General features: G+C 36.8%; 1 protein-coding gene across 18 annotated transcripts in view; it reads right to left on the minus strand.

Moving 5' to 3' along the window:
* Positions 1-17,150, minus strand: part of LOC128683299 (uncharacterized protein) — a 171,815-nt gene extending 154,665 nt beyond the window's left edge. For 7 of the 18 annotated variants that reach the window (XM_053768760.2, XM_053768769.2, XM_053768767.2 and 4 more), the window contains exons 1-2: positions 16,689-17,147; positions 10,125-11,935 (exon numbers count right to left, since the gene is read on the minus strand). In XM_053768760.2, the coding sequence (XP_053624735.1) occupies positions 10,125-11,904 (1,780 nt within the window). In that variant the 5' untranslated portion in view covers positions 11,905-11,935; positions 16,689-17,147. Of the gene's footprint in view, positions 1-10,124; positions 11,936-16,688 lie in introns of all 18 variants that reach the window. The other 11 variants (XR_008406270.1, XM_053768772.1, XM_053768773.2 and 8 more) reach the window with 6 other exon arrangements.
* Between the last annotated feature and the right edge of the window lie 188 nt (positions 17,151-17,338).

Genomic DNA, 17,338 nt, shown 5'->3' on the forward strand with positions numbered 1-17,338 from the left:
TATGCCCAAAGAGAAGCCAGGCGGCCGATCGTCAAAACATGGCAGTTAATTTCTTTTGCGAACCCGGCTATCACAGCTGAAAATTAAACATAGGGAACACGCTCATATGTTAGAAATAGTGAATTGTCAGTTATTGTGCGATATCTGTTAGCTAGTTAGTACTTATTTATTCTATGCCAGGGATCAGACATGAAATATGCAGCGGAAGACGTTTCATTAAATTTTCCGTGAACAATCTCGTATGAAAAATTGAAAGCCGCGCCATGCAACGTAATAGAATGCCTTTTTTTTCTCGACGACTGGATTTGCAAGGAAAATCCCCTTCTTTTCCATAGTTCCATCTCACCAGTCCCATTGAGTTCCCACTAGTCCGATTCATCCCTTAACCTCTAGAGGTTACTCGTCATGGGGCAGAACACCTTAGCACTCGAGAACAGCATCAAATAACTCTAGTGCTGCAGTCATTAGCGGCGAGTAAAACTTCGATTATTGTGAATGGGTGGTGGTGAATGGGGCAATAGCAGTCTAAACGCAAACTTCCGGAAAAATATACGAGTCTAGCCAGGCACATTCGTGTTCCGTTGCAACGACGCAACATTTTTTATCTCCTTTGTGTTCTATACGCGTTGACATTGACGTGCTTTGACGTACATTGAAACTTCATACAATTTCTGCGTTCTTCTACGTTGTCTGTCGGTGGACGTCAAAATGACGGAGCGCGATTGAGCATGGCTCTAACAACCATGCATTTAAGAAGTACTTCGTACAACGGAGTACCTACTAATTCCATGGTAACAACATAATACGCGTAGAAAGATCGCAAACATTTAAAAAGGTTCGTCCTATGCCGGCTATACATAATCGGCAAACAATTCGCCAAAATTTTCCGCGGTTCGACGTATATTGCTAGTTTTTCCTTGCGGTAAATAAAAACTCTAATGCAAACTATGTACGCAAAGTTCGTTCGTTCGCGTCGGCATCGGTCGGAGTTTGTCGGACAAATAGGCATAAAATAGGAGCAGGGGAAATGTAGAAATTAAAAGTTGGAAACAGTGGCTGGTTGTTTTGTGGTGGTTTTAGCACCACGAGGGGCTTTTCTGTGGCTTCCCCTAACTAAGTCTAGGATGTGTTTGGTGAAAACAGCTCTTTCATTTTATTTGAATGATATTGGCGGCTCATATTGTAACAGCGGGTGCGTTAATTTATTTTACTTTTTAAATACTGAACACATGTCCTGAAGGGTCATGGGTCACCAGTGTATCACCGCCCCATAGTATCCAGCGTCCTGGGCGATCGCCCAACTACGACCAAACTGGTTTAAACTACTAACTCAGCACAAACACAGCAGTTGATAAAATCTCACACTGAAGTTGGGAACCCATTTTCAATTGCCGAGCAAACTAAGCAGGTGATTACGGGTGTCCCAAAAGGGATATTACTTACCGAAGAAAAGGTTTTCAGAAATTAACGGCGTGATAAATATTGTGAGATTTTAAATGTCAATTTATTTGCATGATAAAGTCTTTTGACTCCCATATCGCCCCATATAGGTACCCGAATAATGGTGTTTGTCATTTGGAATTTATGCTATAGAAAATTTGCGAATGGGAGAGGGTCGGGCCTTGAATAGAGCCAGTGGTTTATGCGAGTGGCCATCGTCCAGGGTTCCCCAGGTACTGCTGGCAAGATGAGGTTCTTGAGGCACTACGGAACATTGACACAAGACCGAAAGATATTGCATTATTTAGTGTCGGATGCCAAAATCCACTTTGAGTTGTACGCTGCAGTAGTAAACTATATTTTTATTAAACCATAGAGCTAATATACTAAAGCAAACCCCTGTTCAAAACTTGTGCTATAATGATCGTCGTATTTATTTCTCTATTTTTAATTGTTAAAGTATACAATAAAAAAAAAAAATTTCGTCACCCATTTTTCCTTGCACCTTACCAGCGAAAATATCGATTAGAGAATCATTAATAATTTGGTCCTTCTGGCCGGACAGACCATCAACACATAATAAGAATTAAATACTTGAATATCAAACTTGCATGTGTTCCACTCCGACCGCGTCAAGATCTCAATTCAACACGACTATCACTTGTATCAATATCACTTGCATCTCTGACTGTCGCTTTGCCTAACATTTTCTCTTTAATACATATTCGCTCTTCCACCAAAAACTTGGTGCCCACTGAACCTTGAAGACAAGACACCGGTAAAAGAATTTAGTAAAAAAAAAAAGCTCCAATGGACAGATACATTCTACATGAATAAAATAATAATAATTCTACCTTACTACAAGATTAGGTATACTATATATACTTTTTTGTATATATTTGAAATGAATAAACACTAAAACTATACAGCACCGAAGTCGTTGCAATCAGGAGTTTACAGGAGTAATTTTTCTTTACTGCGAAAAAACGTTGTCGAAGTCGTTGATTTATTGATAAATTGTAAAATTATTGCTCGTTGGACAAATACGCCTTTTATGTTCTAAGTCATTTATTGATTGTTTGCCAACTTGAACTGTTGACATTATGAACTGTTTGTGTTGTACATTAATGGTGTTATGATTCTTTGAGATATTAAATTGTTGATTATACGGTGTGAACATTTTTACTATTGATATTTTACATATTGACATTAAGTATTCCACCCGTGCTAAAGCTAACTTTAGCATTTGAAAATCGAAAGTAAGTTATTTACTCAATCCATCTGAATAAATAAATATAAATAAATAAATATATTAGGACAAATCACACAGATTGAACTAGCCCCAACGTAAGTTCGAGACTTGTGTTATGGGATACTAACTCAACGATGCTATATGTTATAACAAATACATATTATATAGATAAACATCCAAGATCCGGGCCAATCAGAAAAAGATCGTTTTCCATCATGACCCGACCGGGGATCGCGACCTCTCGGTTCAGTGGCAAGAACCTTTACCACTGCGCCACCGAGGTCGTCATAATAATACAAGTAGTTAAGAACCCGGAGGAAGACATAATATGTCCCATATTATAGAATAACAATCCTGTAATAAGAACTGGGAAATCAACGCGGGCGGAACCCCATGAAAAAGCTAGTTTACTTAAAAAAATTTAGACAGGTCGAATGGAATGGGCCCTGTAACTAAAGTCCAACGAGTCCCTTTTTTTTTACTTTAGGGTGTTGAATCTTGAAGGTCCAAACCGACGTCGTGAACACTGAATATGCAAGAAGGCATGGAAGTTCCCGATTCGATGCAGGCGGAGGCAGTTCCGTCGTGAATGCGACTTGATTGGCTGAACTAATTTAACGCCATGCATGATAATGATACTGTGTGAGACCGCTTTTGAAGCTTCTTATATTTTATATATAAAATATTTTCATAGTTTTCTTTGGTCCTTTGTTTGTTGCTCTTTTATGTCGAGCTCTGCAGCGGAGCCACAATTTCAAAACATATCAATTACCTTAATATGGCGTTCGTCAGACGTACAGTCAGTCAGCACATCAACCTACCCAAATTCGTTGCAAATTCGCCGCTATTACCGCGCCATAGATGTTCATGCAGTGTAACTCAATGTGCTGTTGACTGTACGTAATGTACGTGATACTTTTATTGCTGTACGTGCGGACACACTGACGAGTGAGTTCAAGAATTGTAAAAAACTTATTGAACTTTTAGTTCGTAGTCTGTTTTATTTCATCGTAGGCCGTACAGTCAACACGCTGGCAACATTATTAAAAGGCAACTTTTAGGGGGTATAAAAACCAATAATAGTGCAACTTAATCCGGGATCAACTGGCGGAGTGTTAGGGGGTGTAAAAAAGTGCAGTGGTTTTAATCAAGCCACAGAAACTTGTGTGGGTTCTCGGTATCTGAATAGGAGACGTATTCATTTCGATTCAAATATTATCCTGTGGCAGATAAATGGCGTTTTTCCTTGAGAAAAATACTGGAAAATCACATATGAATATTCTTTTTTAACAAGCCGTGCTCGGATATATCACGTTCCTTGTTAAAACTTTGAAAAATGCTTGTAGCGGAAGAAAAATGTTGACGGAAAATTTATTATAATTTATTATCATTATTCTGTATTGTTTCGACGATTTTTGTCTCGTGATCCCACCTCAATAATGTCCCACCGGTTTATTAGTCCCACTAGCATAAGGTACGTGGTTTCACCTTCAATTAACAAAAATAAAAATACCAAGACCCACTGATATATTTAATTGTCTTTATTGGCTCGTAGTTCTCGACGCGCTTCAATCCACATTAAAATTAAGTAATAGCCATGACATGAGATGAACCTAACAATATGGCTCCTAAACATTATCGCCGAGCTCAGACAGATGCCGATGCAAATGAACCATTACGTAATTTGTACGCGAGCAAAGCTCGGCGCACTGTTTGCCGATTGTCCATTGCCGGCTTTATATGTCTGCGTCCTCGCTCGTGACATAATCCTCCACAGTAGCTGACGCCACGGATCATAGTACGATGGAGAGTATTTAGCTGTGGCCAGGAAAAGATATCCTAAAGATTGCTATTCTGCCTCATCTGTTCGTTTATTATCATACCAACAACATCATTATTACAGAAATTGCTATAGATAGTTCGGAACCATTACATTCATTTAATATTACGATTAAATCATTATGTATTATAAAGAAAAACAACACAATCTTTGGGGTTGAGTGTTGTGATTGGGGGTGGAAGTTTATATGAAAAATACTCGTGCCATGAACGGAGCCGCTGGAAACAACTGAAAGTCTTAGATAAATCGAATAATATTCATGGGAACCTTCAGACAATTATACTATCTTACAATATCAATGTTTCAAGACAAATCCAAGTCGCAGATGGAATAAAGTGCAAAAACATCTTCATCTCCCTTTTATCTATGATCTAAACGCTCACCCCAATTGATTCCCTCTTGCATTATGTATCAAAGTACCCGGCAAATGTTTGTTTAGTGGTTAGTAATTTAGCAATTTTATTGAGCGTTTCGTATGTAGGTTCCACTCGACCTGGATTTATGTGCTGGTAATCACACCCTCATTTTAGTTTACATTATGCATCTTTGGTATCTGGATTCCGGTGAAGAAAAACATCGTACATACGTAACATATGTTCCAGCTTAGTAGCTGTAGTGATAGTAGGCGATAGCCGGAGCATCGAGGACCTCCATCTGATTGAGTTTATCCGCCAGGATTCACAAGTCTGGAACAGACTGCAGAGCGGATATTTCAATTTATTTCTAGCATCCTACATCACAAAATACTTTTCTTATAATTTCTTCTGGATTAAAAAGAAAGTAAAGTACACAAAATTTAGTAAATACAGGTTGTTTATATTCCGTACCGTTTGGTATTGGAATGGCAAAAAAAATTACCTAGTTCGTCAAAAACCCGTTTTCTTCACTTTCTTGACAGACTGTAAGTTTAATTGAGAAAGTACAATTATAAAAATCTCCGTCAGGATTAGTCGACTGGAAGAAATTGCTTACAACGATAACGCCTTTTGCATAATTTATCGAAGTCATATTATGCTTGTGTTTCTCGTATATATTATTCTACCATGGTTCAGTAATTTTCACATTACCATATGCCAGTGGCGGTGTTGGAGCTCGTCTATTCTTAAATTTTGTTAAATCCGCCGCTCAAATATTTAAAATAATTTGATGGCTCGAATCGCGACCTTACTTTGGCACTTTGTGAAACTCTGATCTGTGATGATATATATCCGCAAATAAGGTGACATCGATTAGAAGCATGTATATGAAATATAGCAATGAATCCTTTATAATAACGTGAATGCATCCAAACATGAGCACTTATGTGGGAACACACAAGTTATACTCGTATATGACAATGCAATCTTCCTAAGCGACGTCTGCTCGTACGAAGACGATTAAACTTTGACATGAACCTTGCCGTCATATGCGGAGAACTTCATACAGACCCCAGGAGTCGTGAATTATAATAGGGGATGGATTGATACAGATGGGTTTGCGCACGGGTTCTCTGCGCTCACAGAAAAAACGTCAAGAGTTTGTTAGTCCAAGTTTTCAATACCATGTCAGATCACGTTTGCAGGTTGGCAAGGGCGTCGCAGTTGTTGAATAAACTTGACAAGAAAACAGCATTTTGTTTCACATATCTGAAGATTTACTATTTCGATAATTTTGACCATGTTTGGATACATTTCACAGTCAAGCAATGTAGTGCTGCCATTGGGGTTACTCAGTGTTTATCATTTGTCACATCAGTGTGTAGCAAGCAATGTACCTTACATTGCTTGCTACACACAAAAACCCCCGTCAACTTGAAAAATTTCGATTGAATCAATTTACAATCAAAATAAAACGTTTATGTGTAGTTATAGATACATATCCACACATGCAAATATCAAACTTATAACACGAATCCAATGTTTGTGAGAGAGCAGTAAACCTTAAATCGTTAAAAAATTCCGGCTCCAAACAGAATAAACGATGGCCATTAATATTTCGCTAGTCTGATTCGTCTGCCTGTCCATAAATTTTAGTAGAGCCAAATTTATTTCTGTATTCAGCAGCGATCTGCTCTGAGCTTTTGTACACATTCAATTTATGTCGGGCAGTCTGTCAGTTTGTCTTTCTATCTATTCTAAGTCACCCGGTGAAGGAAAATATAGTGATTTCTTTTGTTCCTTCATTCGTCGTTGATGTTTTATCAGCTGCTATGTGAAATTAAGTAGGAATACTACTATATTAACATTACCAAGAAAATCGTTGTGTATTACATTCCAGATGACGTCTAGGAATACTAGAACAGGAGGTTAGGAGTCCCTTTAAAACTTAAAACAAATAGTTAACACAAATTGATAAAATTAATTAATTGACAAATAAAATTTTGTCATGTCAATCAATATTTTGACTGAACATGAATCGTTACTTTGGCTAATCTTAGCCACTTTAAAATTTGAAAACAAATAAATGGACAACACTCAACAGCCCACACTAAGTACTAAGCTTGTATCGCGGGACCGATGGCCACAAACACTGTAACAGGCACAACACACCCAGAACCGCAAGAAAATATTTGTGATCACAGGTACAAATACTTGCCTGGGAATCAAACCCAGAATCTATATACAGATAGCGGGAGGGCTTGGAGGTTGATAAAGAAGATGGTAAGTATCAATTGATATTATATTAAACAAAGCTTTGTAAGAATAGACGTGTTGGACTGACCAATGAATGATGATCGAATGAACACGTTCAGACTGAATGAATGTGATTAAACAAATTCAAACTAACTGGTGCTCTTGGAAGTATAGAACAACGAATTACCCGAAATAAATTTCGGTTTCGGCTAAAAATGGGACCGAACCCGTTCAAATTCGTCTTCGGCTCAAAATCCTTCAAACTGGTTAAAACCGGCCGCTTTGATGTTTTATCCTATGTGATTTAATCAAGCCCGCATCCAACTGAAACACACTCACTTTGTGCGTGATGGCGTCATGGAACTGTAACCTTCGTCCAGAATTATTATTATTTAATGCAAAATGCAATGCTTTTCGAAAAAGAATTTATTAATAACTAGCGTCCCGTCCCGGCTTCACTCGGGGAAAAACATAACAAATGATACACCTAAACCTTCCTCAGGAACCACACTATCTATAGGTGAAAACCGCATAAAAATTCGTCTGATGGTTTTTATTTTCTTAATTCAAATTAATTAATTTGAATTAAGAAACTTAATTAAGAAGACTGCCATTATGTCAAATTTTGTTTTTAATTAATTTAAAAAAAAACTGAAATAAGTCACGACGATAACGAATAACGTGATAATTATGACAATGGCCCATTGGCTCATTTACTCACATGACCTACCGCCATAATCTGCATTCCTTAATAATTATTTAATAAATTCGTCAATGGAAACAGGTGTTTTTCCAGACAAACTAAAATTATCTGTTGTAAAACCATTGCATAAAAAAGGTGAAAAAACGAAATTCAGTAATTATAGGCCTATAACACTAATCCCTATTTTTTCAAAAATATACGAGAAAGTTATGCACGATAAGATAATGGCATTTTTCAATAAATATAATGTACTAAATAGTAACCAGTACGGTTTTCAGAAAAATAAATCCACTACCCTGGCAGCTTTTGATTTAATACAAACTGTTTTACAAGGGGTAAATGAGAAAAAATACACAACGGTTCTCTTTTTTGACATGTCAACAGCGTTTGACTTAGTTTGCCATCCGTTGCTGTTAAATAAACTTGAATGTCACGGTATCAGGGGTAAAGCTTTGAACTGGATTGCATCTTATTTAAAAAATAGAGTGCAAAGTGTTGAAATAACGCAGCTAGAAAAGAGTAGATTTACAAATAAATTCAGATCAGATTACAAGGAAAATAAATTTGGTGTCCCACAGGGAAGCGTACTCGGTCCACTACTCTTCCTTGTCTATATAAATGACTTGCCCAACACAATAAAGCATAAAAGCATCCTATTTGCTGATGATATATCAGTTATTGTAACTACCGATAACAATAAAACAATCGAAGAACATGAATTTGACATTAATATTACATTAATTACTATAATTGATTGGATGGTAAACAATAATCTAAAAATTAATATAAATAAGACATTTTTTATGAATTTTAATAATTTTACTCATACATTTAATATACGGCATAATGATCAGAAAATAAATAATTTAAGTAATGGCAAGTTCTTGGGTTTAATCATTGATAATAGACTGGACTGGAAACTACAGATCGCAAAGGTTTGCAATGCAATTAATAGATTTTCATTTGCTCTTTATAAATTAGCCAAGACAACATCTAAAAATACAGCCCTGACGGCATACTATGCCTATGTTGAATCTGTATTACGCTATGGACTTATCATCTGGGGAAATAGTACTGACGTACAGCAAGCATTTGTTGCGCAAAAAAGGTGTATTAGAGCCATATGTGGAGTCAAACCTGATACGTCATGTAGGCCTTTATTTAAACTGTTAAAAATTCTTCCTCTCCCTAGTCTGTATATCTTTGAAATGGCAAAATTTGTTAAATTAAATCATAAATTGTTTAAGACGGCTAAAGACTTGTATCCTAGAAATACCAGACGTGGCGATAGACTGGTATTAGATATAGTTCCAAAAAGTGCGAAATTTAAAAAGAACTCCTACTGTATGTGTATAGCTATATACAATAAAATACCTGAACATATTAAAAAACTCACATTTAATTTATTCAAGAAAACCTTATTTAATTGGCTGAATGAGCGTGGTTTTTACACAATACAAGAGTTTCTCAATTTCAAATAAATACAATTTTACTTAACATTTTACCTAATCTTATTTTGACATTGAAGAGTTGATTAATAATTAAAACAGTTTAAGACTTTATACTTTGTTTAATAGCTAACTTTGACAATTGTACTGGTTTGAAAATTTGCATGCTATAATTCAATGGCTGTATGGGAGGAAAAATATTGTCTACCACCTTCTGTATACTTACCCTGTACAAAAGCAAATAAATAAATATTCTATTCCAAAATTGTACTTTTGGTATGCAGATTATGATGTCCATTATTGGTAGGATTATTATATTAGTAGGACAGGAAGTAAGATATGAATATGAATCTATGTACTATATGTATAACATAGATAATACAGCTATCGTGTAAAGATAATTCTTAACAAACAAAACAATGTCGTTACTTATCGCAACCTCACCTATTTTTGGGTTTGGTTATAATTTAATTATTTCAAGTAGACATCAATTTGAATTTAATGAACTGAGCTGAAATTCAGTCGAATAATTTTAATCATAATCGCTCCATCGAATCGTTCCATTAATTAACTTATTAACGTTTAAATATTAACACGAGTATTTATAGAATAACTTAATTTGACTTAATGATTGCACTCAATCGAAACACGGGTCCAATTTCACGAAATGTTTGTTTCATGGTATAATTTTAAATATTTGTCATGAATGCGTGCGAAATCAAGTAAAAAAAAATTACAGCACAAAATATATTACCGTATACAGTCTTGTGATCTATAAGAATGCAATGATGAGGTCTCGTTTACTTCTGATAAAAATGTAACAACTTACCTTTACCAGAGTGTCCTTGAAGAATCCTTTGAATCTCGCCAGCCTCAGACCCGCTCTCAGATTCGGAGTACACCGAAATACCCGGAAATAGGTTTCTTCTACTTGTTATTCCGTCACTTTTCCCAACACTAGTGGTCCGGACGGGCGGCCGCGGCGGTCCTCGGGTCCCTTTCTGCCCTAAAGTACTTGAAAACACTTCATTCTTTCCCACTATATTATTCGACACTTTTGAAACACCACCGTACTTTCTATCGAAATCACCGTCTTTTGATAAATGTTGTTCCTCAAAACTAACTCGCTTCGACTGTGAATTAGTTAGCCTCGATACCTGAGTCAAAGATCCTCTTTGAAAAATTGTCTGTCTTAGATCTTGACTGACCGACGAAGTGGTCCTCAAATTCAACTTTTCTGGATGCCTGTAAACTATTTCCGGTTCCAACGGAGAGGCACGACTTTGTATGAAAGTATCTGTACGCCTTTCCGGCGCTGCTCTAACGAAAGGTGACAATGAATAAATAGGCTGGTTAGAACAGTAACTCTCCAGGTCTCTTCCTCGGGGCAAACTGCTGCTTTTCGCTTCAACCGACAATGAAATTGGTGAACTGCACGTAGAATTCGAATAAATATTACTTCGTTGATTTCTCATCGACGAATACTGAAGAGACTGCCTCATCAAATACTCGTCCTGTTTCTGTTTTTGTTCTTTTAATTTCTGCCAGTAAAATGCCTCCACTTTTTGACGTGTCTTCTCTTTTTCGACTACTTCCTGTTTCGATACTTCTGAAGTAGTAGTATCCATTGAAGGGGTCGGTGTCTTCATTGTCTCATTAAGATCTACAGGTCTCGGAGAAGGAGTCAGCTTATTCCGGAGGCTGACACGATTCAAAGAATTCCTCTTTTCTTCGGCTTCAGCTATTGTTTTTTTCACTTGCTCATAAGGCGATACAGTTTTTGGCATACTGGGAATCCTGTGATTTATAGGCATAGGCGAAGTCGGAGCAGAATAGTTATAAGACTTCCTGATTTTTATGTCTTTAGCGTTATCTATTTCTGTTGCTTCATTCTGAGTGCTTAATTTAGCATTGTTTTTATCCAGAGATAAACTTCTGGCTCGTGTTGGCTGTATTGTCCGTACCTCAGCTTCTTTTTTTGGTGAGATGAGGAATTTTGTACTCACTCTTTTTATTTCAGCACCCACAGGTGCGGGATCAGCTTGCGCCTTGGTAGCTCTGTATATTTCGAACTCATCAAGAGGTGAAATTTTATCGGAGAGTTTCTCTAACGAATGATAATACACATCTGGGTATTGTTGGTTAACGTTCATGTCGTTACCTGGTGTTTTGTGTACTTCATGAAATGGTTTAGGCGGGACTTGAGGTCTAGCCACGTGATGTGAGTACTCTTTTTCTATAGTATTCCCACTATCAGAGCTATAATTTAAATGTGTCCTGTTCTTCGCACTGTCTGAAACTAAAGTACTACTCGATGAGTGATTGTTTGGCTCGTCATTGCACTGCGATTCGTTATCTGTAGATTGTTGTTTATGCGATACAGTAAGATCTTCATATATACGGTCACTGTTATCGCGATTATCCAATCGTTTTCCAGAATTTGCTATAACTATTTGAGGGTTTTGATAGGTATTGCTATTGGAAGAGTTGTCGCTAGGATCTTTGATGGGCATGGCATCTTTAGAGTTTTTGTCTTTTGTCTTGTGCGAAAAAAATATTGGAAACAGTTTTCTGAAACTGCTGTTTCGTTTTTTGTTGCTCCCGTTCATGATGTCGTAGTTAGTTTAAATTGTTGCAGATCTGAAACAAATGAATGAATATTTAAGTAATAAATTGAAGATGTGTTTGCCGCCGTCAATCACGGATTTTCTAATTCAAGGATTCTAAAGTGATTTTCACTTATGGACAGAAAATTGAAGGGTTACGTATGTGTACATAACTTTAATCCGTCCAAAGCTACTCAGTAGGCAGTCAATTTAAAATGCAATCTCTGACATATGTTCAGAGCAAACATTTGGGTTAAGGGTCGACATTATTAAACATAACACCCGTTCAGATTCTCCATAAGAAGCGCGTAATCCGGGTATTACATAAATAATACAATGTTTTATCAAAGGTTTTGTTGTATTTATATAAAAATAATATAGCTTATCCTTTTGATGTAACAGGACAAAAGCAAAACATTCGGGCAACATAGATAATATGTTATAACAATATTTGTTTGTATGAAATATTATAGCGCAAATATTATAGTGCATACACAACAAAAAAAACAAATAGATGATGAAACTGAAAACGCCTTGGTCTATTTGTTAGTCCATTGTCGTAATTTTCAAGTGTATAACGATGTCTTACTTTGGCTAACAAGTTAAAGTGATATTCTTATTATTTCGATTTCGGAGGATGGAAGGAAAGTCGGTCGTTAATTAAAATATTATCTTTTACAAGCTTTTATTTAGTTTCTCCTATCTCAATGTTTGTTTGTAATTAGATCTTGCAAGTTTTTTTTCACCTACTTCCGCTTGTCCTATAGGATTGAAATTTTATACATATGGTCTTTACAGTTTCCATCACAATGCTTTATTATAATAAGCATGATTATTGGTGTACCCAGGATCGGTCCCCTACGGAGAAACTCATTAACGGTCACGCGTTGAATGCAACACGAGGTCATGTTGCATTCAACGCGTGTGTCTCAAGAGACAATACTTAACGCTTTTGGAAAAAATACATGTGTTTGTAAAAAACTTGTTTTCTTTGGTATTTAGCGAAAGAGTAAGCTATGCGGATATATATATATATATGTATATATGAAACCTTACGCAAGCTTCTTCACAAGTTTAGCGCAATTGGGTAACCAATTAGCTGGATCGTTTTAAACTAATTAGTACATTGAGTACCAACCTAGAATAATGTACAGTCGTCGGCACATCAACCTACCAAAGGCTAAATGTCAAACACTAAGCCGTTGGTCTCGGCTGTAATTGCAGTCGTTAAAACCATCATACTTATAGTGGATCGTAGTCCATCATACTTATCTGTCCATAGAGAAGGGCAGTGCCCCAATGGCTGATGATTTGACATATCAAATCACATCATCTAATCGTCCCTTTTCGATGGTTTTAAATTACAGCCGAGAGACCAACGGCTTGGTGTATTATGTTAGTTATAGTTATACATATATGTATATGTCAAAACTTATATATATATCATAATATATATTTTGTAATTGACAAAGATCATAAAACAAAATTGTGCTTCTTTTCTTCAATAGGCTAGTCCTACAAAAGTTTGGTTTTACTATAATTGTAACTGAATTAACCAATCTACTTTAATTAATGGATTTCAATGAAATTTGTTGCCCGTGTAAGATTTAACAATGGGTGATTTTTAACCGTAAAGCCCCTGCTATTGCATCTAATATTATAAAAGGGACTGCCTGTCACGCTATCACGGCTATATACAGCTGGTTATTTCGGTAAAAATTTCGGAAAAATATAGGTCATTTGTTATTTTTAAATCTACCCAATTGATTTGATGTAGGGCTGAAAATTTGTATGAAAATCAAAACTTTCTATTGTGAGCCGCCTAAGTGGTCCCCTGACTCCGACAAAAACTGGTTCCCGATAAATGGGAAAATCTACTTAAATATAAAAGCTAAATTTTATGTGAAGGTTTATTAGCTTCGAACTTGTGGGTGTTATAACATTGTCAGCCGTCTTTGTGACGTAATGCGACTTAAAAATGAAGGCCAACTTAACTTGTATGATAACGCTCGTCACTATCAGCAAACATTTTCCGATATGAAACACTTGCCGCCTTATTAATAAACATTTAATTCTTTGATTAAGCTTGGAGTAGTAAATCTTTGTTTTGTCCCTCTCTCTCTTTTCAGCATTTGACATTGAAAGAACGAGACAATACAAAGAATAACTATTCCGAGGCTAATCAGAGAATAAGGTTTTTATTAATAATGGGGTTTTTAAAATGTAAATAATGTTGTTTTAAATTTTTTAAATGTAAATTACTATCTGTTTCGAAAGTTGGGATTAAAAAATAACATTTTTTGTAACATTTGACAATATTGGTCCCAATCGTGCTAGAAGGGCATAGGCTATTTTCATTATTTTATTTGTCTCTCCTTTTGGGATTCACGGCACATAGTCCGGTCCTTTGAGAGGCTTGCGTGGGGATATGGATCCAACACGTAGAGGCCCTTTGGAGAATTTTGATGTTGTGTAGGTCTCCCGCCAAGACCCACTCCCGGATATACCAATGAAATGATATGCCCATGAGCAGGTCTCGGCGGGAGTGTGAACTATTGCAGAATAATGGATAGAAGTACTGGTCTATAGAATGAAATTTGGATGGACTGAGAATGGGCTATTGCAAAGAGTGCGGTCACCTGCCATAATCATGATAACTGACTATTCAGTGGCAGGTGGTGACTCGCCGCTCACTAGATGGGCCCCTCAAATCAGTCGCCGTGATTGGCGACAAAGGGGCAACATTGACGTGGGCGGCTAAGGGTGTAGAGAGGTGAGTCTGCGGGGCGCGAAATCGTGGTGATCCAGTCAGACACCCCCGGCGTTATGACATTTTACACTTCCACCCTTCGAGCATATAGCTCTCGCGACTCCACTCTGGCCGGCCGATGAAGGCAAGCCAGAGGTAGGGGTCCTGTTACCTCTCGGTTTCCACTCCGACCTTGGGGAAGGAAGGTGGAGGTGAGGAACAGGGGCCTCCCCTGGGAGCACTCAGGTCCGTGGGGTCGCTACTCCCCAACAGCTCGCCACAAGCTGCCCTGCGGGCTCATCATTATTTTTATTATTAATTTATTATTAAATTGTCATGATAATGTGTGAGTTTATCACAGTGTTCACCTCCTACCTTTGCAGTTTGCATATGATCTAATTAAAGCAACTGGCTACGCATCGATTGGCTAACTCTTTACCTTTGTTTGTTTAATGTTTCACAAGGGAATCCAAACTTATACGATACAGCCTTACTATTGACTAGATTCTTGAAATTTTGCAAGAAAGATGGGGCTGTAAGTACATAACAGAAAATTAGATCTTTGTTTTCCTAGGCCCCTTATTTCTTCTACTTTTCCTTCTATTAATTTCTCGCGAAAATCCTTCCATTTCTATCTGGCTAGGCAGCTGTTCGCTTCATCGTTACGTTTACGTTACGCACGATGTAGCTCCGTCGTTATCTATAGATTTTGACATTGGCGTGCGTTAACGGCGAAACGTGACGGTCAAAACTTCTTATAATTTCCATTGTTTGAGCAATATTGTGCGAGCAATGCAAAAAATCCCTTGCCCATTAATTTAATGTAACATACCTAAATAAATATCTCTTGGATTGTAGCAGTCACGGGCACCATAGCACCCTCTTATCTTATCAGTACTTAGCTCACAATCTAACCGACAAATTCTTACGACACCGTAAAAAATTCAAACATGGCGTAATAAAAATACTGGCAGGCAACTTGTACATCGTTAGTCTATTATAAAAAAAATATGTAAGAAACAACAACAAGGGTTTGTAGTACGATAGGGAACAACATTGTTAAAATGAGTTTCTTTCGGCATTTCTCAGAATTCTCAGCTGTGGTCGATCCGAAATGCCAACTTGAAGCTTTTGAAATTACTAAAATATAACATTTGATGAGAAAAATTTCCTGAGAAGGTCTAGGTAATTTCCGAATAAATAAATGTTTTTGATTCGTATTCCTATGGATTCTTACGCCGCGCCGCGCCATAGAGCGTCGGTGCCCAGGACCGCTTTCCTACCTTTTCTTGTCCATTAGTTGTCAGTCAATTGGCACGCTTCAATCCTTGCCAACACAAAAGCATAATTTCTTAGGTTTGCCCCTCATGCCAGGACCAGACGGAAGACATTCTCTATTAGGTACATTTAATTTGTTCGTAACCGCTAAGTACGTAATTTGCTGGTTTACGCAAGTCTAGCCGTACCAGCACAGGCGGCATTCCTGAAGTAAGACATGAAGGTTGCCACGAATGCGCCAGTTCCTCACACGGTCAAACAGCGCAATTTGTTTCACAATACCTATCCAGACACATAGGTAGGTGGCACGAGGGCACAGGAGTAGGGAGTTAGGACTTTTAATTTCTTTTTTGTTACAGCTTTTAACGCTCATACGAAACAAGCGTAGACCTTTAGGCCATGCAGAATCTTGTTAGTAGGCACTACTCGACGTTAGGTAGGATACTTGTCTTATAACATTATTTAATAAAGGCAAATATGCGCCTATACCTGGTCAAAATCTAAGAGTACTCGAAACATACGTAGGTGTTTACCAATTGGCAAAAATACGCCAAAATTGGTCTAGCAAGTAGGTAAACCGAACTAAATAGGCGTAAATACAATTATTTTTCAATTTAAAAGTCTGGATTTGGTTCACTCTGGTTTTAATTAGGTAAGTAGATAGAGTAGGGGTTAATGAGGTAAACAAATTATCAACAGTACAAATTCCATACACAGCCCCAAAACAAAGACTCCCATTGTAAAATTAATCACCACTTACCTACCAAGAGAGAAGAAATGAGTCATAACGAAATAGGTATAAACCATTTTCTGTTGAATTTGCCGCGACTGTACAACAAACAGCGTAACTTAACCTTGAACACAAAATATTTAAGTACCTATTAAAGTTCAATTTTAAAGTTATATTATCACACATACCCAGCATAATATACACTTTTATAGTAAAATTTGAATATCACAAAGCACTACTTTAATGGTTTCCTTGTAAACCTCTGTTCAACTTTAGTTCAATAACTTTTACACAACTTCACAACTTAGTTTGCGATAATAAAAGTCCATATTTTATGCGCTTTACTAAACAACAATACTTTTATTTGTAAACACTCTGCAAATATACTTATAAACAAACTTAGAAGTTCTAACAAAATAACCTACAAATAGTCATTTAACCATAATCTGCATCACAGGCAACATCAAAACTAAAATATCAACATGTTTGTAGTAGTGTTGAGTGTAGAAGTAGGAGGAAAAAGCTAATGGAACCTAAACCGTTTCATTCAAGCAATAGAGTTTATATTCTTCAACAAAAAATTTAATATCGTGCATTCCGTTTCACGTTAAAAGTTTTAAAATGAAATATTAAACTTATAAAAAAATAAAAGTAACGCAATGAAAATAAATGAAATGGAA

The sequence above is a fragment of the Plodia interpunctella genome, chromosome Z (genome assembly GCF_027563975.2).
Source record: "Plodia interpunctella isolate USDA-ARS_2022_Savannah chromosome Z, ilPloInte3.2, whole genome shotgun sequence".
NCBI lineage: Eukaryota > Metazoa > Arthropoda > Insecta > Lepidoptera > Pyralidae > Plodia > Plodia interpunctella.